Source organism: Cynara cardunculus (genome assembly GCF_001531365.2).
Source record: "Cynara cardunculus var. scolymus isolate 2C chromosome LG 2, CcrdV1, whole genome shotgun sequence".
NCBI classification, from domain to species: Eukaryota; Viridiplantae; Streptophyta; class Magnoliopsida; order Asterales; family Asteraceae; genus Cynara; species Cynara cardunculus.
In genome coordinates this window covers 62048490-62074386 of record NC_037529.1, presented here as the reverse complement: position 1 = coordinate 62074386, position 25897 = coordinate 62048490, and the positions used below count along the sequence as shown (strand labels likewise).

Genomic DNA, 25897 nt, shown 5'->3' with positions numbered 1-25897 from the left:
TCTCAAATTTTGATCTCTTCTTCTTGATAGATGGTCTGTCAGGCATTCTCCTCTCTTTAGGTGGGTTTGGTTTGATGAAAGGTGTTGGCATCCACATGTTGCTCTCATTCAATGGTTTTATATGATGCCTGTAGACCATTTTGAAGATATCTTTTTTAAACCATTCATTGACATAATCTTTTGGATCCTTGTTGATGAAGTGTATGGTAGCTATGGAATGCACACAAATAATGCTTGATATGCCCCATAATCTGCAATTGCATTTTTTAGCATCTAGATCCACCGCCGTTACTTGATAAAGATTTCTTGTTTCAAACACATTTCCACAGTTAGGGATAACGGATCAATATCTATGTAAGACAAAAGAATACATTAAAATACATTAGCATACATAATCATATTACCATTATAGATCAAATATGTACCTGTGATTTTCTCCCCACTTCTTTAACTGTTTTCCTATGACTAGACTGACATACAACTGATTCCCATTGTTGTGCTTTCTTTGACATTTGGTGGTTCCTCTTCATAACAAATATTTGTATCTCTTCTAATATTGTGATTATGGACTTTCTTCCAACATCAATAATGACTAAATCAAATGACTCACATATCCCATTTTCTACAGCCTCACAAGCCTTATCTTCGGCCATTTTCATGTTCTTTGACTCTGTTAATTTAAAAAGATATAACAATGTTCTTACTGGATTATGAGTGTATTTTAGTCTAGCTCAAATACCAAGTTCGCTCTAAAGGTATAACACCATGGATTGTTCTTGAGCACCATGGAGATGAAAGAGTTGAATTGATAAAATGACTGAAATGTTCTTACGACTACCATTATGATGTGACGATTGATTCAGGGATCAATCAATTATATTGTTTATTTCGTCAGATCATTTCACACATTCTAGCTCTTCGCTTTCATTAAGACATGTGAACTATAGTCTACGAGAAAGGTGCATCATGCCATCATATTTGTCTTTATAGCTATCACCAATGATTTGGATGCCTTGCTCAATCATCACCGTATTTTGGACCACAGTGACCCACATTCGAGAAGTTTCTAAAAGCTTTCACCATCGAGGCCTGCTACCTCATCTATTAAATGTCAATCCCTAAACCTACGTGACTAGAACGACCGCTGCATCTAATACACAAATATATCCAAGGAGGTTAAACCAGTGGTTAAAGAAGTGTGTATTATTGGTGGTACATTTAGTTCTTTGGGTTCCACCGAGAATGTGATGTAGTCTTGCTCAATCACTTTGCTCATCTTTGATGCGTTTCAACTTGTTGCAGTAACGATTTTTGTAGGCTTAGGGTGTTTGATCTCAAATTAACGAGTTTACCATCGAATTGGTTCATTTGGTTATCCAGTTAACTAACTGTAATTGTAAAAGACAGCTTGTTTTACTCAAACATATTTAAGGCACTTGATCGGGTCGAATACAACCGAATTTTTCATAAAGAAAATCTTTACAACAATCCCACCTAGGATTCACAAGAACAAAAAAAGCAAACCCAAAAGACCTTAAAACCAAAAAAATTACGTGAGGGTGCATTTTGCTAATATTTTTATAGTTTAGGGTGTCTTTTGTAAATTATGGTTAGAATATATCCATTGGTGACGTGGACTAATGTAGTTCGATCTTTAACAAGCCCAAAACTAAAAGTGATAGGAGACGAGCTGATGCCGGACCTTCCCGTTAAGAACGAGTCAGTGACTCAGTATTGAATCGGTCTCTTGGTTCCCTCATCCATGACGTCAATTTTGGGTGCTGCCCCTTTATCTCGAACTTTCACACGGCCAATCTTAAATCGCAGCACCCTCTTCACCACTCATTTGAATTCGAATCGAGTTTCGTCTACGAAGATTGTTAATTTTGCCGGATTAGCGTTTGGGCGGTTTTTTTATCGAAGTAAGAGAGGGTTTAGAGGGGGAATTGTGGCCATGGCTGGTTCGGGTTCGGTTCAGAAATCAGAGGAGGAGTGGCGTGCAGTTCTATCTCCTGAGCAGTTTCGTATTTTGAGACAGAAAGGGACCGAGTAAGTAMTCATTTCTTCGATTATGAAGTTGTTGATGATTTGTTGACTCTGTTGCACAAACTAGAGTCCACTTTTGTAAATTTTGAGAAGGTTAGCAATGAACTTACGAGCAGATCGATGAGATGGACTCTAATTATGGATCAGAGCATCATATGATTATGTGTCTGATGGGGGGTTTTTTGGTTGTTCATTTTCTGCCGTTAACAAGTGTTGTTATTGTGGTTTTGTTGTTCTATATTCACATATAGCATGTTGGTTTTCTGTGCAATTATCAAGTTGTTTACTAGATTCATGGTATTCCCATTTCTATGACTTGTAGTTGTAATTGATTTTGACCTAAGTGATCTCCCAGGTTCATTTGTACCCAGAAGATTATGTTATGATCTGGTAGGGTGCATTTGGTACATTGCCTAGCTTGAGTAAGGCGGTGAAAGAACACCGGAAGGTTTTAGGGTTTTAATTTGACCTAGGTTAGTTTAGCAACACTTTACTGATCTTGTTTCATCTTTTCTGTTTTTGTTCCACCTATTTTGGTGGGACCGGGGACCGGAAAAATGCATTTTTGTTTCACTCAAAGTGTGGAACAATAAGTTTTTGTATTGTCACGTCCGTCTACCAAACGAAATGCAGTTCTTGGAGATCAAATGGCATCTTGGAATTTAACTCCTGATTTGAAGTCTGATAGCTTCATAATAGTTCATTTTTGTTGACGTTATCGTAACAAATAACAGGTATCCGGGGACAGGTCAATACGACAAGTTCTATGAGGAAGGAGTGTACTCTTGTGCAGGGTGCGGTACTCCTCTTTACAAGTCCACCACCAAGTTTAACTCCGGTTGTGGTTGGCCGGCCTTCTACGAGGGTCTTCCTGGAGCCATAAACAGTCATGTGAGTCAATTTTTATCCTTTTTGTTTCCTGATTACCTCATCTATCAGTCTAGGCATTATGAGTTTGTTTGCTACTGATGATACCAAATGCATAGAGCACATGATTATCCTGCAAAAAGGATATGACACCACCATCTTGTAAGTATTGGTCCCATGAATGGCTGTGGAAGGTAAATCGCAGTCGAACCCCGGACCCCTCACTCATTCTGCAGGGATGCCCACCTTCTCACCTGCAAGGCTGAAGCCGTGAGGACATAAAGCACATGATTACAATCACTCGCACAATAATACCCTTAGGTCCCTTCTGGTTTGTAAGATTGGATAGGAATTGGATGGATTTGGAATTCAATTCCATTCCGATCCCATGTTTGGTTTGAGGGATTGCGTGGATTTGAAATCCCACCAACAAGTCAAGAATCACCTCTAAAGCAAACGGTGTTAAAACGAAATTAGTATCGCCTATACCCCATTGTACATATATATATATATATATATATATATATATGCTAACAACGAGAAAACGTTTGGTACATAAACGCAGGCTGATCCAGACGGAATGAGGGTGGAAATCACATGTGCAGCTTGCGGTGGGCATCTCGGGCATGTTTTCAAAGGCGAAGGTTTCCAAACCCCAACGGATGAACGGCATTGTGTCAATAGCATCTCTCTCAAGTTTGCACCAGGAAATTGATTCATTCTGGTGTTTTTCCTACCAAAAAATGTAAGGAACTATATATACTCATGTATGGAAATAAATTGTTGAGGTTTTGGAATAATGGTTTGTAATTAAAGTGAGTGATTTTGGGATGTATGTGACATTCATGTCTTTAAATGGTTTATTTAAATCAAGAATTGCAGAAAATGGATAACAGTGAAGATAACTTGGAAAGTGCCACTTTGATGTAAGTATTGACTTCACATATGGAGTGAACCAAAGGGTAAGCGTTTAACAAGTCACATTACTTTATCAGATGAATATAATAAGGACCAAGAATCTTACCTGGTAAGAACGAGACAATGACCAAGAGTCTTACTCAGTAAGTGAGGTCGATGACTCTTATCACGGTAAGTGCTTACCGGATAAATTGTTACATGCAATGTCGTTTTGGTGGATTAAAATCTTACTTGGTAAGTAAATAATAGTGTTAAATTTTATCGGTAAGAACTTAGTAGGTAGATATTTAGTAAACGGCCCCTTAATATGGATTAAATGGGATAATTTAATGGACAGATTGCGTTAAAATGAAACTAAGGTTGTTTTCGTTCTAGTTTTGGGGAACCACCCAAATGCATATGTTTTCGTTTCTATTTTGGAGAACATGATTCGGTGTGTGCCATCAAAATAACTGGCCTCAACCAACGTCCCGAGGATGATAGTAGAAAACCGATTGAAACCGTAATAAATGAAGAGACAGAGACAAAAACAGAAATTTCAAACAAACCCTAAGGACGAAAATAGTAATTTACTCCTATATATATTATAACATGTAATAGTAATTTATTGTGGTAAGAGTCGTCGTCCTCACTTACCGGGTAAGACTCATGGTCCTTGTCTCGCTCTTACCGGATAAGATTCTTGGTTCTTGTCATATTCATCCGGTGAGGTAATGTGACTTGGTTAGTGTTTACCCAGGTAAGTGTTTGGTAAACGGCCCCTTAATGTCTATCCCTAAAGTAACAACTCAAGACTCAACCCTTCTAGTGCCAAATTGGAAAGTTTCATAATGAAAATATCCAACCAATCCACATTTAGATAATTTGTCGTGCATTATGTCATGTAAGGAGGTTTTGACCTAGAAGGAAAAGCGTAGCGTAATTTATGGAGGATAAAGGAGGTAGAAATAAGGAGTAAATGCAACAATGAGCTGAAAATCGACATTTAATTAATGGGTCTGGGCATGCCTGGCGATCCTGCCAGGCGATTGTCCCCTTGGTACTGTCGCAGGCACTATCATCCGGATTTTACCGAGACTCCTTCCCTAATTGGCGACCCTGATAGCTATTATGTCCAGGTGGCCCCATCATCAGGCACAATAGCCCCGTTTGTACCAAAAGTTTCCTTCAATTTCATCTTCTCGAATCCCGTTCCTTGCTTAGCATGATGCTTAAACGCAACCAAACAACAAGATACCTAATTTTAGCTATCCTAAGGATGAAATAACGATAAATATAGAACTTTGGGATTTTTCTTACTTGAATTTTTTCGGGCATTACATTATGGCATGCATGCACATGTGAATGAGTCACTGCATTCAAATATATGCATACAAAATGGATTCAAAAGATGAATGATGTAAAACTTTTACATATTCACATACGCTTACAACTCCGAAAATACATATTTCTAAAAGATGAACGAATGAATAATGTTACCAACGTGCATATGCATAAAACACATAAAAATTAATTTAATATTGTTAAATATGCAAATGTACTTAAACCCCCAGAAAACTAGTATTTACATTTTGTTACATATCACATGCATATAAAAACCTAGGGAAAAAATAATCAAATATTGTTGCTATGCATATATGCATAAAACTTAGAAACACAAATTTCAAAATATGAATGATTGAGTATCATTTTCTATGCACATGTGCATAAACCCAGAAAAAAGCTTAAATTTTAAAAAACATGAATTCTGAAAACAACGTAGGATGGTTCTTGGTCCAATTAAAATGAGAAAGTGTGGATTTTGCAAACACAACCTAACTTAAACTAACATCGAAGTCATTTCATTGACGGTGGGTTTCGGTTATCTACTTCAAGATCAAAATAAGCACCTTTTTTGTTAGTAATCAGACTTCAAGTCTCTCGTTGGCCAATCTGGAACTCCTTGACCCTCCTGGAAAAAAAAAACGAATCTAGGTTACGACATTGCTTCAACAACGACAATAGGGCTCGAAAACTTGGTAAAATCCTTATCTTCACCAGATAATATATTTAGAAACGAAGATGTTAAAACTCTTAGAAGAAGAAGGTTGATTTTCAAACAAGGTTTTGCAAATTTTCGGTTTTGAATCAACACTATGAGTTGGGTAATTGGTGATGATTTGGATAATGGTTAAGGACACCGATTTTGATTAAAATGGAGCACTAGTTAGGAGAGATGAGATCTTTCCTAAAGGTCAAAAATACCATGAGGTCTCAGGTTTAAATCCAAGGAGGAATAAAAATCCTCTTGTGGCCACGAAGGTTTAAATGCGATGACTCCGGGCTATCTGTAAAGCAGATGGTCACCCTGGGATTAGTCGGCTCGCATAACGGGTTGGATATCCAGGTTAATAAAAAAAGTTAGGAGTTCATGATTCCAAACCTTTGTTTTCATATACTACCCTCCAATGCAACATATTTGGTTATTTAAATGTCCTTAATTTTTGAAATATTTACAAGATTGTCATTACATTAATGACTTATTGATCTTTTTAATCAAATGACTGTGAAGGTGTTTGATGTTTCTTGTTTTTTTTTTCCTCCTAACCTTTCTATACATATGTGTGTATAAGGCCAGATTCAGGAAAAAATGGTGAAAAAAATAAAAAAACTGTGGAACACTCTAGTAAACGTTAATCTGTACGGTAATGCATACGTGCATATAAGTATTTTGTATGTAAATTTTCTGGTATGCACATGTGCATAACTTACATAAAAATGAAAAAACCTCTTCAATTACTTGTATGCACATGTGCATACTGTAGAAATGAACGGTTACTAGAGTGTCTTTAGTTCTTCATTGCTACCTATGCCTAGATCGTGGATAAATGGAGTTATCAACACAAATCCTTATCCATATATCTATTACAAATACAAGTTGAAGACAAGAAATCAAAGACAAAGAGGAGAAAACATTTTATTGAGATATTCATAATTAATATGAATACATTAAATAATAGAATATAGATATTTTTTGGGTTCTCCCTGAAACCTCCCCCCTCCCCCTCCCCCTCCCCCTTTCCCTTTCTCTATATATAGAGAGAAAGATGTGAGTTTTTATGCAACTCTTTATATATATCCAACCAATACAATTCAATCTCAACCGTCCATTTAATTTGATGAATATGTGATTTCATAAAAGTTTAGATTGTTTTCTAATATAAAGTATTGATCATAATTAATGAACTCTAGTTATCTTTCATAAATATTCAAATTATAATAAATGAACTCTCGTTATTTTCATAAATATCTCAATTAATTGGATTGCATTGGTCGTACAAATGTGATGAGTTTCATTTGAAACATCCTCTCTCTCTCACTCTTTATATATATATATATATATATATATAGAGAGAGAGAGAGAGAGAGAGAGAGAGACGAATGATCTTGTAAGAAAGAGAGTTAACATGAGAAATGAAAGAAGGGATCTGGACCTTGATCACCTTTGATCTCAAACTCACCCATGAATTGCATTTGATATGAGAATTGATCTGGTGCATATCAAAGCATCTCATCTTGGTACATCTCATCCTAATGTGCATCGAAGAATGAAGATCATTTCTTACGATTCTCACTTTAATTATCTTTTTCACCGGAACCCTCTCTCTCTCTCTCTCTCTCTCTCTCTMTATATATATATATATATATAGTCGAATTCAAACGAGAACGATATTTATTTAAAAGAATAAGAGAACGATCGAATCACATGTAATTTTATACTAACATCACAAACAAAAACACATATGATTCATGCAACTTTGCCCCACAACCTGAAAACGCAGCCATAAGGTTGTCCACACATGTGATTTTGCATGTAATTTAGTCGTTTTGATATTCTTTTAAATAGTTAACATTCTCGTTTGATCATCACTCTCTCTCTCTCTTTATATATATACTATATATATATATATATATATTTATATATTAGATAGTAAGAGGTACAAATAAAAAGAACAAATATTATGATAAGTTAATAAAATAATCATATATAAATAATTAAATAAATATTATATATATATGCATATTTTATTGATGACATAAACATAATATATTCATTAAAATGAACTTGTAAAAGTTATCCAAAATAAAAAATTGAAGTAAAATATATTCAACATCATATTAATTGAAATACGTTTAAAATGAATGGATTAAATGACGTGGATCCACCAATAACAATAACAACTCCTCTCTTCAAAATCCAATTTCCAGCCATACATGACGTCACCTATTTGTTTCTTTTCTTCACTTATTTTGGTTTTCCCTCTGTCTTCGTGGAATCATGCCAACGACCAATTTTAAACCTAAATCCTTCTGCAAAAATCTGTTTTTTTTATAAACATATTATCAATGAATTTTTTTTAATTAACTTGGATATCCAACTCGTTATATGAGCCAACTAATTTCAGAACGATCACCTGTTTTGTAGATAGCTTGAAGTCATCGCATTTAAACTTTCATGATTACAAGAAGATTTTTATTCTTCCTTGGATTTTAAACTGAGACCTTTTAATATTTTTAACATTTGAAATCAAACTCAAACCAATCAAACAGCTTCCTTATAGTTATTATTAATGAATTTTATTGATTATATTATTTTTAAGGAAAATAATAAAATAAACCCAGTGGCCGTTAATAATACTCTAAAAGCTTCGATTTTTTCTCACGAGGAGGCTTCAACGTGTGGCCACTCTTTCTTTTTTACTCATACACACACTTCAGATATCGAGACCAACATCATCATCATCATCATCTTGCTGAAACAAGAAAACCCCAATATTCTTGGAGAATCAGAGGCTTCTTTTTGCAAATGTCTTCTGCAATCTCCCTCAACACAAGATTAATCCTTATTGTTTCGTGAGCTTCATCATCTTCTATAAATGCTTGAAGCAATTGCTTCTTGTCATGCTCCCATGGTAAGCATCTTGAATTCCATCTTCTGCAATTTCTTTGGTTTATACCCAAATCATCAAAATTGATAAAAGAATATTATTAGGGTATGATGTAGTTGCTGTCTTTATGAATGAGAAAAGACTCTTTCCCCCTTTTCGTGGGATAATAGAAGGATCCTACATTTGAGTTTAGGGGAATCTAATAAGTCAACTTTGAGTATTCAAGATTTTTGGTCATCTTTTTCACAAACAAGATGGTAGGGAATGCATTGTAGGTGGTTATGCCATCAAAGGTTTCTTGTTCGCAAATGAGAGATAAACAGAAAGTACCAAAAGCCATAGGTTTGGTGTAATCTAAGTAGATAACTGGGGCTTACTGGTTCAGCCAAGAACTAGAAACCGAACACAGGGATTGTCCTTGGGCATGGTGAAGAACGGAAAAGGACTTCAATTGTGTAAGTTTATGGCAAAATCTAATGGATGGGATCTCATACTATGAAGTAGTGCTTGTAGGTCTCCCATTTTTTGGTAACCTAGCATATTCGGGCCAACTTGTGCGCACGTGGGCTAATCCTTAGAGCTATGAAGATAACAGCAGGAAAATCAGCAGTGGCCCCCAGGAGGACTTATGGGGAGGAGCCAAGGCCTATTCTTTACTTGCCTGTTGAGCTGACCCTCAAGGTTATTGTAGGTCTACCTTATGGATCATTCGTGGTGGTCTAGTGATGGGGCTTTCGAACATTGTTTGTATGTGGTCTTGTAGAACTTGCGTTGACACTAACTTTAACCAATATTTGGGAACACAAAGGGTGACTCCCATGCTGAATTTGGATATCGAAATCGCAAGTCCATCATCGTTTTTGGTTTGAATAGATCAATAGGGTAAACTGAAACTTCTTTTAGGAATGAAATATGGATCAAGGCTTGTTATTAGAGCTCTTCAACAAATGAGATGTGGTACTAACAACTTCCTCTATACATAACTTTTAAGACCACCAAAATATACATCTCAAGGTGCACATAACTAGTTAAGTTGCAAGTGCTTGTGAAGATTTTCTTTTTGCTTCATATGATATGCCATATTTTCTATGGTTATCAATGTATGTTTTTCTTGTAGGGACATGACCTTATCATTCAGCCAAGCATTGTAAGATCTAATCTTCACTCGCCACACCTTTTCCGACACCTTTATTATGGGCCAAATCGCTATGACAAGCAACTGTATACGCCAGCATTTTCCACCTGTCGCAGGATACAGTATTGCTGTCACACGGCTGCAAAACTGCCAGATGGTGCACCTCTGTTAACATCCTCATTTCTTGGTGGGAGTCGATCTCTTATCTCAAATCATAGACATTCTCAGAGAGGGGGGAGATTTCGTATGAATGCAACGCTTGATGTTGGTGGAGCCGTTGAGGTCATTAATGATCTAGGATTGGATACACTGACATTCTTAGCTGTTACTGTCTTGGTGGTTCCTGCCTTCAAGATCGTTAAAGCTAGCCCTGTAAGCCTAAATTCAAACTTCTTCCATGTTTACTCTTAGTTTATACTCTATTTCGTCCCAAAAAAAAAGAGTCCATATTTAATTTCCAGGATTCAAATGTAGCACTTACTTCTGAAACCAAATTCGACATAAAATATATGAAGTTCTTTGATCTCCAAAGTGCTTCTGTATACATTGTATAGTTGACTTTTTAGACTAAAGACTTCTTTATCAATTCTGAAGGTAAAAGATAACTCATTTGACTGTAGAATTCAAATGTGGACTCTTTTCTAGGAAGGAGGAGGTATACCAAATACTTATCATGGGTTCTTTTCTTAAAGATAACCAACGGATATTGCATGATATGACTGTTTCAGATACTTGGTTTCTTCTTTGCGGGAGTTGTGCTCAATCAATTTGGCTTGATTAGAAATCTTACAGACGTTAAAGTTCTTTCTGAATGGGGGATCCTTTTCTTGGTAAGTTCGTATCTTAATCCATCCTTTTTGCTTCTTAGTTCAGTCTGGAAAAAAGAACATTAGGATTATGTAATGATTCAATCATGTTTTATGGGTTAAATGGCTAAATATCTATTGTCAGATGTTAAGTAGCTCTAATTCAGGCTTTGTTGCACAACTTATACTTGATGCACTTTTTGAGGTTGTTAAATTACGTCGCTGCCACAATTTTTTTAAGTATTGTTATGGCCACCTAATCTAAAAGATCCGTCCTTTGCTTGTGTGAGTTCACTTTCTTGCACCAACAAGTTCGGCAGATAATTTGGGTATCATCTTTGACTTTTATCTGTTGCCTTGCAGCTATTTGAGATGGGCTTAGAGCTTTCGCTTGCACGTTTGAAAGCTCTTGCTAAATTCGCATTTGGGATGGGTTTAACCCAGGTAAGATTTGCCAAAATTGAGATTCTCATACTTCTGCTCTTCATAATTATCTTATATAATTAAGTTGCTAATTACTTCAAGATCTCAAATAAGTTTTTTAGATAGTCTTACTGATTAGTCATCTACGTCTTGTGAAAGGTTGTTCTCTCTACTCTTGCTTTCACGGCATTCGAACTCCCACCTAACGGGGCTATTGGAACTCGAATTCTGGAGTTTCTTTTTCACTCGAGGTCTGATTTGGTGAGAAACTATTTTCCGGTTGATATCTTAATTTATATTCTGTTGCTCAGTGGTGAGCCCCTATTGTTTTGCTATGATACACAGATCGACACAGTGGCTAACATCAACTGAATACTTGGTGGTTATTATATTCTGTTGAGGCAGCAAATCAAGAGAGAAAATATTAAATTACATATCATTTTTCTTTTCCTTTCCAGATATTTCTCAAAATTTGAGCAGTTCAAAGCCATGATTTTTGCCCAAAACTGCTCACTGAACTTGGATTGAAGAATGACACACTCCCTACATCCTGAAAAAGGAATCCAGCTTTGATTTTAAAGATTCAAGCCTAGTTCTTTCCAAGTTCAACACACACACACACACATATAGATATATATAGACACACACACACACACACACATATATATATATATATATATTCTTGCAGTATATATACGTATATATTCTATCTCTTTTATCTCCAAAATGTTTCTATCTTAATAATTGTTGTATATTTTGAATGTAGTTATCAAAATTTTGTACAGTAAGTAAAAAGTTCTTGTCAAATTTGTAGTTGAAAGCAATTCTGACACTCAAGAGCCAATGTTGGACTCTTTTGTTGATGCAGAGTTAAGTCATAATAAACTGTATTCTGTTTTAATATGTGTGGTCGTTAATTGTTGGTTTAAAAGGATTGCAGGTGAACATCAGAAGTATAGATGAGGCTATAGTGATTGGTGCTGCTCTCTCATTGTCATCTTCTGCATTTGTTCTACAGGTATTTTTATTTTCGATACACATTCATAATATTAAATCACTCCATTTTCATTCATGTTACTCTCGCTATGACTAATAGGTGATTACGGCACCCAAACACAGGTATCTGGTAGTGGCACCAAACCAAACTAGCCCAGTATATCCCACCTGCAGGTGGAATATTCTGCTAATATTAAGAACAAGGAAAATCCTTACTTTGTAAAAAGATGTTGGTTTATAGAAGATGAGACATCCATGGAAGCAATTGTTAAACTAGTAAACGTTCTAATATTCACAAAGGTGATGGTAGATGGCATACATATCACTTTGGAATGTTCATGATCGAGTATCAATCTGCTTTCACTTGTATTTCTTTGTCTTCATAAGTAGTTGTTTGAAATAATACATGGAAACTTATATATTTAGAACTAGCATTGGTTACTTCTTGTGCTCAAGGAATTTAATAAAAAGTTCAATTCATAATTGGTCAGCTACAATATGCTTACTTAGTACAATGTAGCTTCTTGCAGAGAGGGGTGAGCTACCAACTCGATTCGGCTCAGCTACTCTGGGGATACTCCTACTCCAGGTTCGATTTTCTTAAAAAGCTGGCTTCATGATTCATGTGGCTTGATTACTAAAGCCTTTATGGGTCCATGTGGCTTTATTTTTGCAGGATATAGCAGTCGTCCCTCTGTTAGTCATACTTCCGGTGTTGGAGAGCCAGGTCAAAATATCACTTGGCATTCTTTGATATCGAGTGGTTTGAATTCTAGTCTTGCTAATTTACATCTATTATCTGCAGAACATAGTAGAAGAGAGTATTTTGCCAATGCTTGTGAAAGAAAGTTTGAAGGCTTTAGGTGGATTAGGTTTGCTTTCTCTCGGTGGAAAGTTCCTTCTTAGGCGTGTTTTTGAGGTATGAAAAATCCCATGTTTTCAAGAAAACGGAGCTTTTTCAAGTACATGCTGCGGAAAACAAATTATATTCATATGTCTCAGGTTGTTGCAGAAGCAAGAAGCTCGGAAGCTTTTGTAGCACTCTGTTTATTAACGGTTGCTGGAACATCACTTATAACTCAGAAATTAGGCTTCAGTGATACGGTCTGATTTATTTAGTTTTACTTATTAGTATATTACAGATGTGGATGAAATGAGTCTTTTCGTGGGTTATTTAGCTGAATGACCTCCTGACAAGTGCTTTTTAAATCCATGACTTCCCGACAAGTTTCTGGGCATTCTTCTGTTAAGTAGTGACATTCTCAAACCTGCCAGAAGGTCAATTATTTAAAAAAAGAAAACTTGTCGGAAGGTCAGTTAACCAAAGGACCCTCTTTAGGTTCGTTGCTAAATTGGCATAATTGTTCAGCTTGGAGCTTTTTTAGCGGGGGCTCTGTTGGCTGAAACAAATTTCAGGACGCAGATTGAAGCGGATATAAGGCCTTTTAGGGGATTACTTCTTGGGTTATTCTTTGTAACGACTGGAACATCTATCGACACGCAGGTATGTCTATGAATTTAAGTTTCTAGTGAAACTATGCTAAGATGTGCATAAATACTCGTTCGTGTTCTTAGGATCTGGTAATATGTACAAAAGTGTATGAGTGGCCGAATGTATTGATTAAAGGAATTTCACAAAACCGAGTCCTTTTTTTCTTGTGCAGCTACTTATCCGAGAGTGGCCGAATGTATTGTCACTATTAGCAGGTTTAATTGTTATCAAGACCCTGATTATAACAGCAATCGGTCCTCGTGTTGGATTAACTTTGCAAGAGAGTGTAAGGATAGGATTGCTTCTTTCTCAGGGTGGTGAGTTTGGATTCGTAGTGTTTTCCCTTGCAAACAGGTTAGCGCGTGTTTTTTATGCACGTATTTCATTTTCATAATTCTCATAGCCTTCTGGTCGGGGTCTTATCGAAAACAGCCGCTTTACTCTTTCAGGGTAGAGGTCAGGTGTGCGTACGTCTCATCCCAATACCCCACCTTCGGGTGGGATATACCAGGCTCGTTTGTTTCTTTAGTTGCATAACCTTCCAGACTTGAATATTTCACGACTTTGTAGGCTAGGGGTGTTGCCGCTCGAGCTTAATAAGCTTCTTATAATTGTTGTTGTGCTGTCAATGGCGCTGACCCCCTTGCTTAATGATCTTGGACGGAAGGCTGCTGAGTTTATTGGTGAAAATGTCGATGCAGGAGATGTAAGCTATTTGGTTTCCTTCGACCCTCTCTTTTCAAATTGTACTCGATGTTTTGAGTGAGCAAATGACCTTTATGACCCAATATATTGATTCTATTATGTGGAAGTCCTATTTACCATATGTTACCGGTAGTAATTTCTTGGTCATTAAGCGTGCGTTTGATATGAGGAAAGGGCAAAAGAAACACGTTGTTCCACATTTGGCGCTACATTAGAATGGGACATGACAAACTTGAACGGGACAAAATGTTTTTTTTTCTCTCACTGAAGTGGGTGGAACAAAAATAGATGAGACAAGAAACGTAAATTACTAAAGTCCCCATGTCAAATCAAAACCCTAAATCCTTCCACAATTCTTTTACCTGTCTGCTTCACTCTCGCCCATCTACTCCAGTCCTTTCCATTCTCGTCTACTCCAATCTGTCAGCATACCGAATGCACCCTAGCAGTCTATGTCTATGTATTTATATGATGACTTTCTAAGTTTGGCTGTAGAAAACTGCTGAAGAGGCAATTTTTGACGCCACTGAACCAGTTGTTATCCTCGGGTTTGGACAAATGAGTCAGGTACAGCAGTTCCTCTGCTTTTCACTTGTACAAGATACATACGTTGGTCGGACTTTTTCGAGCTTTTTAGCATGCAGGTTCTTGCCAACTTCCTGTCCACTCCACTGGCTTCTGGACTAGATGGGGATGCTGGATGGCCTTTTGTTGCCTTCGATCTTGATCCGACTGTAGTAAAGGTTAATTCTATTTTATATACGTACATACGTTGAAAAGGTTACATCTTTTGACCCAAATGTTGCCAATATTCTGAAGTTGAATTTGAAGTTCGAATCATTTGTCTTAAAAATGGAGCAGGCATCTAGAAAACTTGGTTTTCCTATCCTATATGGTGATGGGTCGCGTGCAGCTGTTCTGCAGTCGGCTGGTATATCTTCTCCTAAAGCCGTGATGGTTATGTATGAGGGAAGGCAGAGGGCAGTCGAGGCTGTTGAACGGATTCGGCTTGCATTCCCTGCAGTAACTTTCTTGAACCTAAGATAACAAACATTCGATTGATCTTTGAGTTAAGTGTATCCTAAAGGAACTCGAATATACAGATACCTATATATGCTCGAGCTCAAGACATCCCACATCTCTTAGATCTGAAAAAAGCAGGGGCAACCGATGCTATTCTTGAAAATGCAGAGGTATGACACCAGTTTCATGCTTTATTCATGATGAATAACTCTGAATATTATTCATCATGAATAGTTGGTTATCTGGTTCTCAAAATATTTACAGTTCTTAATTGAGCATGCCCATTGTGAGCCAATATTGCTCAGCTATTCTAACATAAATCATCGACTTAATCCATGCAGACAAGTTTGCAGCTCGGCTCAAAGCTTCTGAAAGGGCTTGGCGTTATGTCCGATGATGTATCCTTTTTAAGTCAACTTGTTCGGGACTCAATGGAGTTGCAAGCTCAAGCAATTATCGTACCCAAGGATCCTGATCCTGATGCTATGAAGCCACTACAGGTGCTGCTGATATTATAACACATGTTTTTCCCTCACAAAATTATGAGTTTTCTTTTTTACCAAAGGGTCGGTGGGCCAGTAGTATCCAGGTTACTGGTAGAGCTTTAAGGGGTTGTTTGGCAATTGCTGAATGGTTTGGTACAGAATGATTAAGTGGTCAAAATAATTAAGAGGCTCTCATGATATAATGCAAAATGAAATATAATTGTTTGGTAATTATGTACAATGAAATTAGGGCTCTTAATGGTTAAAGGAGATCCAGGATACAAAATGATTCAGATGGTTTTAGAACCATTAAGAGGCAAACTTTTTTTTTGACAAAACAAGATTCACCTCTTAACGATTCAGATGTTGCCTCTTAATGGAACTATTTAGAGGTAAACAAACAACCCGGTCAATGTTTCAAACCTCATCAAAGGTTTTACATTTGTGCAGTTGAGAGTTGCGGATTTAGTAGCGACGAGAAAACCTGTATCTGCGCTCTCGGGAAAGGAAGAATCGGTAAGAATCAGTCTGCCGGAGAGAGACCGCATCTTAATGACACAAGAGAAATTGGAACAACCGAAGGAGGTCCCTCAAGGGGAGGATGGGAGAGGCGTGTTATATTGCGAACTGGATTCAGACGACGAAGGTCCAAACCGACACACGAGATCAAACTTATAGATTCGTTGAATTATGTTGTGAGATTAAGTTATATACATACATTGATCGTTAGACATGACAGAAAATGGGATTGGAAATGAGGTTTAAAGGAGAAGTGAAGTTAGGAATAATGTTGTATATAATTTATTCCCAAATTCAAAACAGATTTTGGCTCTATTTCGTGTGCGGAAAACGACCGCGATACGGATCGTTTGTTTCCCGGAACTATAAGAATCGACCTCTATATGTACAAATTTAAAATACGGACTTATAGAGAGCACATAGTTACTTTAATTGACGCAAATGTTTCTGTAAGTTTGGTTGTTTAGGAGTAATCTATGTAACTTATGGCACTGTAAACTTATCTGTCGACTCTTTATCTGCCCTCTACCCCCAAACACTTGCCGTCTACACTGATCCATATATTTTTGTAAATACTGCAAAAGCAATCAAACAAACCCTGTAAATCCCACACGAAATAGTATCTTCAGACAATAAGATGTATGTTGCTTTTTCCTCTGTTTTTGGGAGTAGAGATTGTTTCCATAAAGACCCTTGATGTGATAAAAGTTTTTGCAAACCGTAAAGACCAACAAATGCAAGGAAATAATTTTAGCCGAGTACGCACAATAAACAACGTGAAATAATTTTAAAACAAATATGGACGTTAAAAGCAAAAAGGGATGTAAGAAGCAATCTAACAAGTCTCACGAAAGTCCCGTTCCTGACAAAACTTGCACAAAGGCTCTTCCTGACTGCCATATCTATCAGTTGTAGAACTTTGATACATACCTGTCAGTTTTCTAACCCTCCCAGATTAACCACATCCCTTTACATATATTTTGTTAACGACTCCTACATCTTCACAAAACTTTGAAATCTTGTTGCCTTACCAAGAATACTAAAAAGTTTATGAAAGCAAAAGTCTGATCAATAATATGAAACTTGTATTATTCCCAAGGAACTTGAACATCTCAATCATTCTTGCATCAAAATTAAATGAATCAGTATGTGATGGGATTTATCAGTATCTGTTCCATTCTTTTTAACATTCATTTAAACAATCTATCGATGCTTGTTATCATAAATAAGAGGGAAAGATATTGGTTTGATGCTAAAATGGTTTAATTTTTGGCCTAATTACCTCAAACTTTATAAACTATAAAGTGTTTTGGGATCTTTGAAGTGAAGGTAAGGGGCCGTTTACCAAACGCTTACTCGGGTAAGTGAACATTAAGTCACATTACTTTATCGGATGAATATAATATGGTAAGGATCAAAAATCTTACCCGGTAAGAGGAAGACAAGGACCAAGAGTCTTACCCGGTAAGCGAGGGCGACAAATCTTACCATGGTAAGCGCTTACCGGGTAAATTGTTGCATATGATATTGTTTTAGTGGATTAAAATCTTACCGGATAAGTAAATGATAATGTCAAACTTCACCAATAAACGCTTACCAGATAAGTATTTGGTAAACGGACTCTAAGTGCCAAATGATTATTATTAATACATATGTTTCTTTGATCTTCTTTATGATCTCCCAACACTTGAGATTTAGGACCCATGTGGGATGTTTCACCAACTTGGCCAGTGCTTTTTATATATAAATATTAAAAGTAAATTATTATAAACTATAAACCATAAGAGTATTCTCTTATTAGTTTGAGTTTGGACTCTAAAAAACAAAATTATCTAGAGGTCCTGAGTTCAAATCTAAAGAAGAATAAAAACTTCTTCATAATCACATAAGTTCAAATACGATAGACTCCAGAGTCCAGACTAACCATAAAACAAGTGTGAGTTCAAATACGATGAGTCCAAACTAACCGTAAAACAGGTGATGGTGATCCTGTGATACCAAAGGTAATAATATAGTCAATAATTTATAAAGTTGGAGAATGACATCTAAAATTACGAGATTTTCAAGGTAAAGATGGGTCCTACCCCATAATGTAAGTTGAGAAAAAGCTGTCAACTCTTTCTTTCACTTGAAAAGAAAAGATCACAACAAATCCAACTACGATTCCACAAAAACTCTTTCACTTCGCATTCCTCCAACCTCTAAATTCATCATCAATCCCTATTCTTGTTATCAAATTTCAAATAGGGACGAATCCATCGAGGGTTTCTCAAACACTTGCCATTCAAGTCAATACAAAAGTCTATTTTGCTTGATACCCACATCAATACATATACTCACTACTATGGAATAGAATATATATATATACATCTACATCTATACACACACTAAAACACGCACATACATACATATATAGTTAATTATACATGGGTGTTGAGGCGGGGTCTGATACGGCGGTTCAAGATCAAGAATCAAACCCTCCTGCTGCTGCTGCTGCTGCTGCTGCTGTTGTTGTTCCGGTTGAGACTGAATCAGACATGGCTAAAACTTCTACTTCTTCATCTGAACCTGCTCCTTCTTGGTTCACACCTAAAAGGTACCATCTGTACTTTCTTTCTTTTTTATTAACCCACCCAGATGAATGTGAGAATTCAAGTAATTTTTTGGGTTTTTTTTTGGTATTCATATTTCAAATTAATTGGTTTATTCGAATTGGGGTTTGGGGTTTATTTGTGTTGTTGACGTTTTATAATTAGGGTTTGAGTTTTGATTCTGTTTTTGGCCTCAACTAGACCTGTAATTATTGATTCCATTTGGGTATCTTTGATTGTATTAGAGAGTTGAAACTATACTAATTTGGGGTTCAAAACTTCAATCATGTAAAAGTCTCTTGGCATAAAAATGTAATCATCTAACCACCCAAAAGGTTGGTGCCTGATTAGTTTGAGCTTGACTCCAAAGGTTAAAAGTATCAGGAGGTCCCATGTTCAAATCCCCTAGTGGCCATGGAGGTTCAAATGCGGTGACTCCGGACTACGTGCAAAGCAGGTGGTCGTTCTGGGATTAGTTGGCTCGCTTAGCGGGTTGAATATCCTGGTTAATAAAAAAAATGTAATCATTTGGTCCATTGGGGTGTGTTTGGTAAGCAGACGTAGGGACTGAAGTAGGCGGCTGAAAGAATTCCGAAAGGTTTGGGGCTTTTGGTTCACGGGATTTGGTACGATTTGGAATTGAAGTCCTTCAATTAAATCCCATAAATATTGGATTTAGAAATCACATGGATAGTTGGTATTTCATGGGATTTTATAGAATTTGTTTTTAATAATATATGAAAACACTTATTCTCTAATAATCAATTAATAAAAGGTAATTTAATTATTTTAGTAATTTTTTATGAATCTTTTGATGAAATATCTATAATTAACGGAATTCAATTCCATTCCAAATCATACAAACCAAACACACCAAAAATTTCAAATCTTTTCAGTTCCTTCCAATTCTAAATTCTTCCACGGAATCCAAATCTGAAACGGTCTGTTAAACCAAACAGGTGTTTAGAGTTTTAATTGGACACGGTAAGTTTAGTAATTTACCGATCTTCTAACATCTCCCTGATTTCTGTCTCACCAAAAAGAAAAAAAAATGCATTTTTGTCACTCTCAAGTCCAGTCCTGTCCCAGTCTAATGTCCGCCAAATGTGGAAGAACAAGTTTTTGTACTGTCCTGTCTCGTGTACCAAACACACCCTTGCTGTCACTCTGCTACTCTGTTAGGGACATGTGTAGGTTGTGATTTTGTTGTAGCTTTAGCTTAGTCTTAATTAAAGATGGAAGTTGTCGACTTAATGGTTGTATTTGCGCAGGCTGCTTGTGATATTTTGTGTGATCAATATGGTAAATTATGTGGACCGAGGAGCGATTGCTAGCAATGGTGTAAACGGGAGTGCAAGAGTTTGCACAGAAAGTGGTGTATGCTCCCACGGTAGTGGAATTCAGTAAGTCTTTAAAGTTAATGAACAAATATAACATGAATTGTGTGCTTTCTGATAAGGTTAAGATGGTATACACTTTATGCTTTTGAGAGAAATCGATAACAAGCTACAACCATCCATCAAGAACGATTCATCAATTCTTTTATGTTTTACAGGGGTGATTTTGACCTAAGCAATTTCAAAGATGGTGTGATTTCTTCGGCTTTCATGGTTGGACTTCTTGTGGCATCTCCGATATTTGCATCCTTGGCCAAGAGGTAATACACACGTATAGTTGAAATTACTAGTTGCCCCTGCCAACCGTGTTAATATTGATAACGAAACTTTAAGCTACTGTTAAAGTACTTCCATCCCGTGCAAAAAGCAACATTTTCCATTTTGGAATGTTCTATGAGAAAGTTGATTTTTGCCAACATCGCAAGTTAAAGCTACCTGTTMGCTGGTTATCACCATTAGGAAAGGTTAATGCTACTAATTGCGGTCCACAAGATTCGACCTTTTGTCCATGAAGGGTATTTAAGACCTTTGACTAATAACCAAACACTTCCCATGCAGCATCAATCCCTTTAGGCTTATTGGAGTTGGATTGTCGGTCTGGACTTTTGCCGCAGCTGGCTGTGGGATTTCAATTGATTTTTGGTCCATCACAATCTGCCGAATGTAAGTAGACTGCTACAAACACCATAAAACCTTTAGAACACGTGACTGCTTAGTTTTAACGGGTTCCTCGCTCCTAATGTCATTTTTCAGGCTAGTTGGTGTTGGTGAGGCTTCTTTCATTAGTCTTGCAGCTCCATTCATTGACGATAATGCTCCAGTTACTCAGGTTCCGTCTTACCCTTCCCAAACCTTACCTTTGCAACTATCCCAAGGGGTAGAGAGGTAGTTTCTCTCTACCACTTGGGATAGAGACAATTCATGTTTTCTTGCTTTTCCGAGTTTTTATGACAATGACTAGACATGTATCCTTATTTATCACAGAGAACAGCTTGGCTGGGAATATTCTACATGTGCATACCGACTGGAATTGCCGTTGGTTATGTTTATGGTGGATGGGTAAGTTGTATTTGTATGACTATTTCAAATTGGTGAGGGGCTGTTTGGCAATTGTTGAATGGTTTGATGCAGAATGATTAAGTGATCAGAATGATTAAGAGGCTCTCATGATATAGTGCAAAATGAAATATAATTATTTGGTAATTGTGTACAAAGAAATTAGGGCTCTTAATGGTTAAGAGAGATCCAGGATACAAAATCATTCAGAGGGTTTTAGAACCATTAAGAGGCAAACTTTTATTTTTCCAAACTAGATTCACCTCTTAATAATTCAGAGGTTGCCTTTTAATGGAACTATTAAGAGGTAAAACAAACAACCCCTGAGTCTTTTTTAGCATGCTGAAGATCCTCAACCATCTTACTACGAATATATGTTTATAACTATTTCTCATATGTTACGTCTTCTAAATTCGACTGTAAGAGGTGAAACTAACGGCTTTCATTCTTTTTTCTCTGTTTCTAGGTCGGAAATGGCCTCGGTTGGCGCTATGCATTTTTCGGTGAGGCGATTCTGATGCTGCCATTTGCTATTTTGGGTTTTGTAATGAAGCCTTTGCAAATGAAAGGTATATTTTGAGTAAGATATATGTGTGTATAAATATAAAACTCTAAAACCGAAATGAATACTTTAAATACATAATAAGCTTCATTGTCTGTTGTTGCTCATCAGTTTGAAAAATCCAGGTTTTTCTCCTGCCGGATCGAGAAAACCATTTACAACTCCGGAGACCAACGTTATAGAAGTTGAAGGTGAGCTTTCTTATCTTGCTATGTATTCTTGTAAAATAGCGCAATACTTGCTATTCTTGGTGATATAGAATTTAAGGGGCCGTTTACCTAAATGCTTACCCGGTAAGCGCTTACCAATAGGAGTCGACGCTATAAGTTATTTAGATGCGTAAGATTTTAGTACATCAAAGCATATCCAATGCAACAATTTACTAGGTAAGCGCTTACCTGGGTAAGAGTCGTCATCCTCACTTACCGGGTAAGACTCTCCATCCTTCTCATCGCTCTTACCCGGTAAGATTCTTGGCCCTTCTCATGTTCATCCGATGAGGAAATTTATGCGTTAAGCACTTGCCAAGTAAGTTTTTAGTAAACGGGCCCCTAAGTGATGGTTAGAAGCAATTAGTCATTTAAAAAAAAGTTCAATGTTAACATTAAGGGCTAGCTCAACTGGCAAATAAAAGTTAGGTCTTTGGGGCTCCTCGCCATATTTCGCCAGTTCGTGAGAAGAAAGAGGTTTTATCGTCATCATGGTTTTGATAGAAACGTTTGCGTTGATGCAGTTATTACAACCGATAAAGATGTCCCAGTGTTGGATCGTAGCTCAAACAAACCTTCCAGGTGTGTTCTCAAACCTATGAATCTGAAATTGGAAAACACTTCACGGTTATTAACCGTTTGTTACTATCGATATATCGTTACCGCAGATCTGGTTTATTTAGATTTTGGCAAGATATGAAAGCGCTTTTGCTTGAGAAGATATACGTCGTCAACGTTCTAGGTAACCTGATTTACCACATGTTTTATATACTAATATGTACTGCATAATAAAGCGTTTACGTAAAAGTCTTGAAAACAATTTATTAAGCATTAGGTATTGCTTAGTTCCCTTGAATTTCTAGTTTACAAGTAAGTACTCCATGCATACAATTTTTTAGAAGCTCTTTTTTTTTATTAACCTGGATATCCAACCCGCTATGCGAGCCGACTAATCCCAGGGCGACCACCTGCTTTGCAGATAGATTTGAACCTCCGTAGCCACAAAGGGATTTTTATTCCTCCTTGGATTTGAATCTGGGACCTCCTGATACTTTTGACCTTTGTAGCCAAGCTCTAACCAATTAATAAACACAGAATAATCTTTGAGGCAAACTGATATAACATAATACTTCATTATCCTACCATTCTATGTACTAATCGTGTACAATGAATGGTTTTTCCTAGGTTATATTGCATACAATTTTGTCATTGGTGCGTATTCATATTGGGGACCAAAGGCTGGTTATAGCATATATCATATGGTAAGCATTCTTAACCGTTATTAGCTACAAGTCGTAACTTTTTGGCGATAATTTATCTTGACGACACAAATAAACAGAAAAAACCGTACTTGCCCAATTTCTCCATCTAAGATTTTTACCATTTACAGAGCAATGCCGATCTATTGTTTGGAGGAATCACGATTGTGGGTGGAATTGTTGGGACATTGGCAGGAGGTATTATCTTGGATCGTATGAACTCCACGATCCCGAATGCTTTCAAGGTTTACGTTTGTCTTCAGATCTTCACTTCCGACAATATTGTTATTGGCGGTATTCATCTCGCTATATCGTGGGACAAAATTTTGCTGTTTGTATGTAATTAAACCTGTTCCCTGATCATTTTTTGCAGCTTCTTTCCACGACAACTTTTCTTGGCGCGATATTTTGCTTCAGTGCGTTTTGTTTCAAGAACCTGTACGCTTTTATGGTTCTCTTTCTCATCGGAGAGATACTTGTATTTGCCACTCAGGTAAATCTCGTTGTTGACGTTTACGTGAGAAAACATTAATTAGCACAACATACTTGTCTGGTGATATAGATCAGGTCCCCTTAGATTAGACCCCATGGGTCGGATATAGTGGCCTCGTTTGGTTTTACTTGTCTGACATTACCGAGTGTTATCATAACTATTTCCATAAAGCTTGGAAACTGTAGATGCTCATATTTTCCTACTGCAGGGTCCGGTGAATTTTGTGTGCCTCCATACTGTTAAACCAAGTTTGCGTCCGTTATCTATGGCTATGTCTACCGTGGCAATTCATGTCTTCGGTGACGTGCCTTCCTCTCCTCTCGTTGGAATTATTCAGGTTTGTCTTTCCTGATCCTTAGCTATAGTTTTCATTTGTTGTTTCGGATCCATTGTACATGCTCATGTAATTCTGTTGAAGCATTTCTCAAATTATTGACCAATGCTGATTGTCGTTTTTGATAAGAAGCTGCGAAGGGCTCATATTCTTTTACGTAATGCAGGACAACATCGACAACTGGAGGACAACTGCTTTGATCCTAACTTCAATACTGTTTTTGGCAGCTGGGATATGGTTTATAGGTATGGTTTGGCCAAAAATGCTCGTTTATACCGTTTCTCCTCAATATATGATAGAATCCCCTTCTCTCCTTTAGACTCGTTTAGAAACATCTTACATGGTATCAGAGCCAATATCCATTATAAGGGACTCGAGACTCCGTGTGATGATCTTTTTTGCCTTGTTGGGCACTTGCAGGCATCTTTCTTCACAGTGTGGACAGATACGATGAAGATAAAGAGCTTCCCGATGCCACTGTTGAGCGATCAAACACCACACCGCTGCTTGAGGACGAGACGACTGAAACAACTGCTGTGTCTGCTCAACTGTGAATTCGACAGCATCTTTAACTCCGACTTAAGTAATTTCTTTTAACACGTAGTAAATGTACAGCCTCGCTAGCTTTTTTCGTCTTTTTTTTACCCTAACGCGGTTTTTGTTTGTAAGTATTTTCATTTTGAGCATAGGCAGTATTTCAAATTTGTCCATAGTTAAAGTATACAAGATTTCTGCATGAGACCTTTTGCAACTAATGGAGGGATCTCAAGGCTTTGATGTAGGAAAGACAATATTATGTTGGTAACCACTTTGTCCCTATTGCCTTTGGCCTAAATTGTTGCATATAATGCGTTTTAGTGAATAAAATCTTATCTGGTAAGTAAGCGATAATGTTGAATTTTTACCGGTAAGTGCTTACCGGATAAGTGTTTAGGTAAACGACCCTTAAGATAAAGAAAGCCAAAGGATTGAGTTAAAATATAGCTAAAAATTAAGATATATATATATATATATATATATATATATAATTGGGCCCAAAAAATTCTGAAAATAAAAAAAAAATTGGAGACCCTGTTCGGAATCTCACATCTACTAAACCCTAATTTCAATGACTAAGGGGTCTTTTGTCAAGCGCTTAACAGCAAGATATACCATCCTCACTCACCTTATTGATAACATTTCCAGTTATTTCTCTTATCCAGTAAGATTCTCGGTCCTCGCTATTCTCATCTAATAATATAAATGACACCCGTTGAATGCTTACTCAATAAATGTTTGATAAACGATCCTAAAATGATAATAATAAGGGAAGATATCACAGTCATAAAAGTTCTGGGAAAACTTGAAAGTTGAAACCGAAGCAAAGTTGATAGTTTTAATTGACATTAGGTTAGGTCAAACTTGAATCAGTGAAAACTAGTCAAAACTTTGGGTGGGCATCAAAAGTCTTTTGATGCGATGTCGGACTTGGAGTTGGGCAGTGTGGGTCTGAGTGGATAGGGCAGGAACCAAATAAAAAGAGTGCCAGAGGGGTGTTGAGTAGTTGGAAATTGAATCGTTTCTAAAATTTATAAAATATCAAATCGATTTAATAGTATATTATTTTTAATTGTCATTATTATTTTATATACATATATATTAATTAAATTATAT

At 36.8% G+C, this 25897-nt stretch overlaps 3 protein-coding genes across 4 annotated transcripts; all 3 read left to right on the top strand.

The window, feature by feature from the left end:
* The first annotated feature begins 1649 nt into the window (after window positions 1-1649).
* Window positions 1650-3797, top strand: LOC112506545 (peptide methionine sulfoxide reductase B5-like). The gene is made up of 3 exons (XM_025110669.1): window positions 1650-2049; window positions 2781-2937; window positions 3479-3797. Exons 1-3 carry the CDS (start codon window positions 1763-1765, stop codon window positions 3626-3628), a joined length of 594 nt encoding a protein of 197 aa, XP_024966437.1. The 5' UTR covers window positions 1650-1762; the 3' UTR covers window positions 3629-3797.
* Window positions 3798-8613: 4816 nt separating this feature from the next.
* On the top strand, window positions 8614-16706 carry LOC112507061 (K(+) efflux antiporter 3, chloroplastic). The gene is made up of 19 exons (XM_025111468.1): window positions 8614-8783; window positions 9877-10266; window positions 10623-10724; window positions 11064-11144; window positions 11283-11384; window positions 12064-12141; window positions 12640-12708; window positions 12796-12846; window positions 12925-13038; window positions 13122-13223; window positions 13489-13623; window positions 13784-13965; window positions 14182-14317; window positions 14812-14883; window positions 14961-15059; window positions 15178-15339; window positions 15420-15509; window positions 15681-15839; window positions 16275-16706. The coding sequence occupies exons 1-19, from the start codon at window positions 8748-8750 to the stop codon at window positions 16500-16502; spliced, it is 2388 nt and encodes a 795-aa protein (XP_024967236.1). The 5' UTR covers window positions 8614-8747; the 3' UTR covers window positions 16503-16706.
* Window positions 16707-18537: 1831 nt separating this feature from the next.
* Window positions 18538-25074, top strand: LOC112507972 (probable sphingolipid transporter spinster homolog 2). 2 transcript variants are annotated; one of them, XR_003068587.1, is made up of 16 exons: window positions 18538-18939; window positions 20206-20337; window positions 20490-20591; window positions 20890-20994; window positions 21085-21160; window positions 21316-21390; window positions 21854-21956; window positions 22075-22140; window positions 22683-22740; window positions 22827-22900; window positions 23344-23420; window positions 23549-23711; window positions 23791-23910; window positions 24119-24247; window positions 24411-24489; window positions 24665-25074. XR_003068587.1 is itself a non-coding variant. In XM_025112733.1 (16 exons), the coding sequence occupies exons 1-16, from the start codon at window positions 18770-18772 to the stop codon at window positions 24796-24798; spliced, it is 1614 nt and encodes a 537-aa protein (XP_024968501.1). In that variant the 5' UTR covers window positions 18538-18769; the 3' UTR covers window positions 24799-25023. The 2 variants fall into 2 exon arrangements, 1 of the variants encoding a protein (XP_024968501.1); XM_025112733.1 differs by having other exon boundaries at window positions 23549-23662; window positions 24665-25023.
* Window positions 25075-25897: the final 823 nt, after the last annotated feature.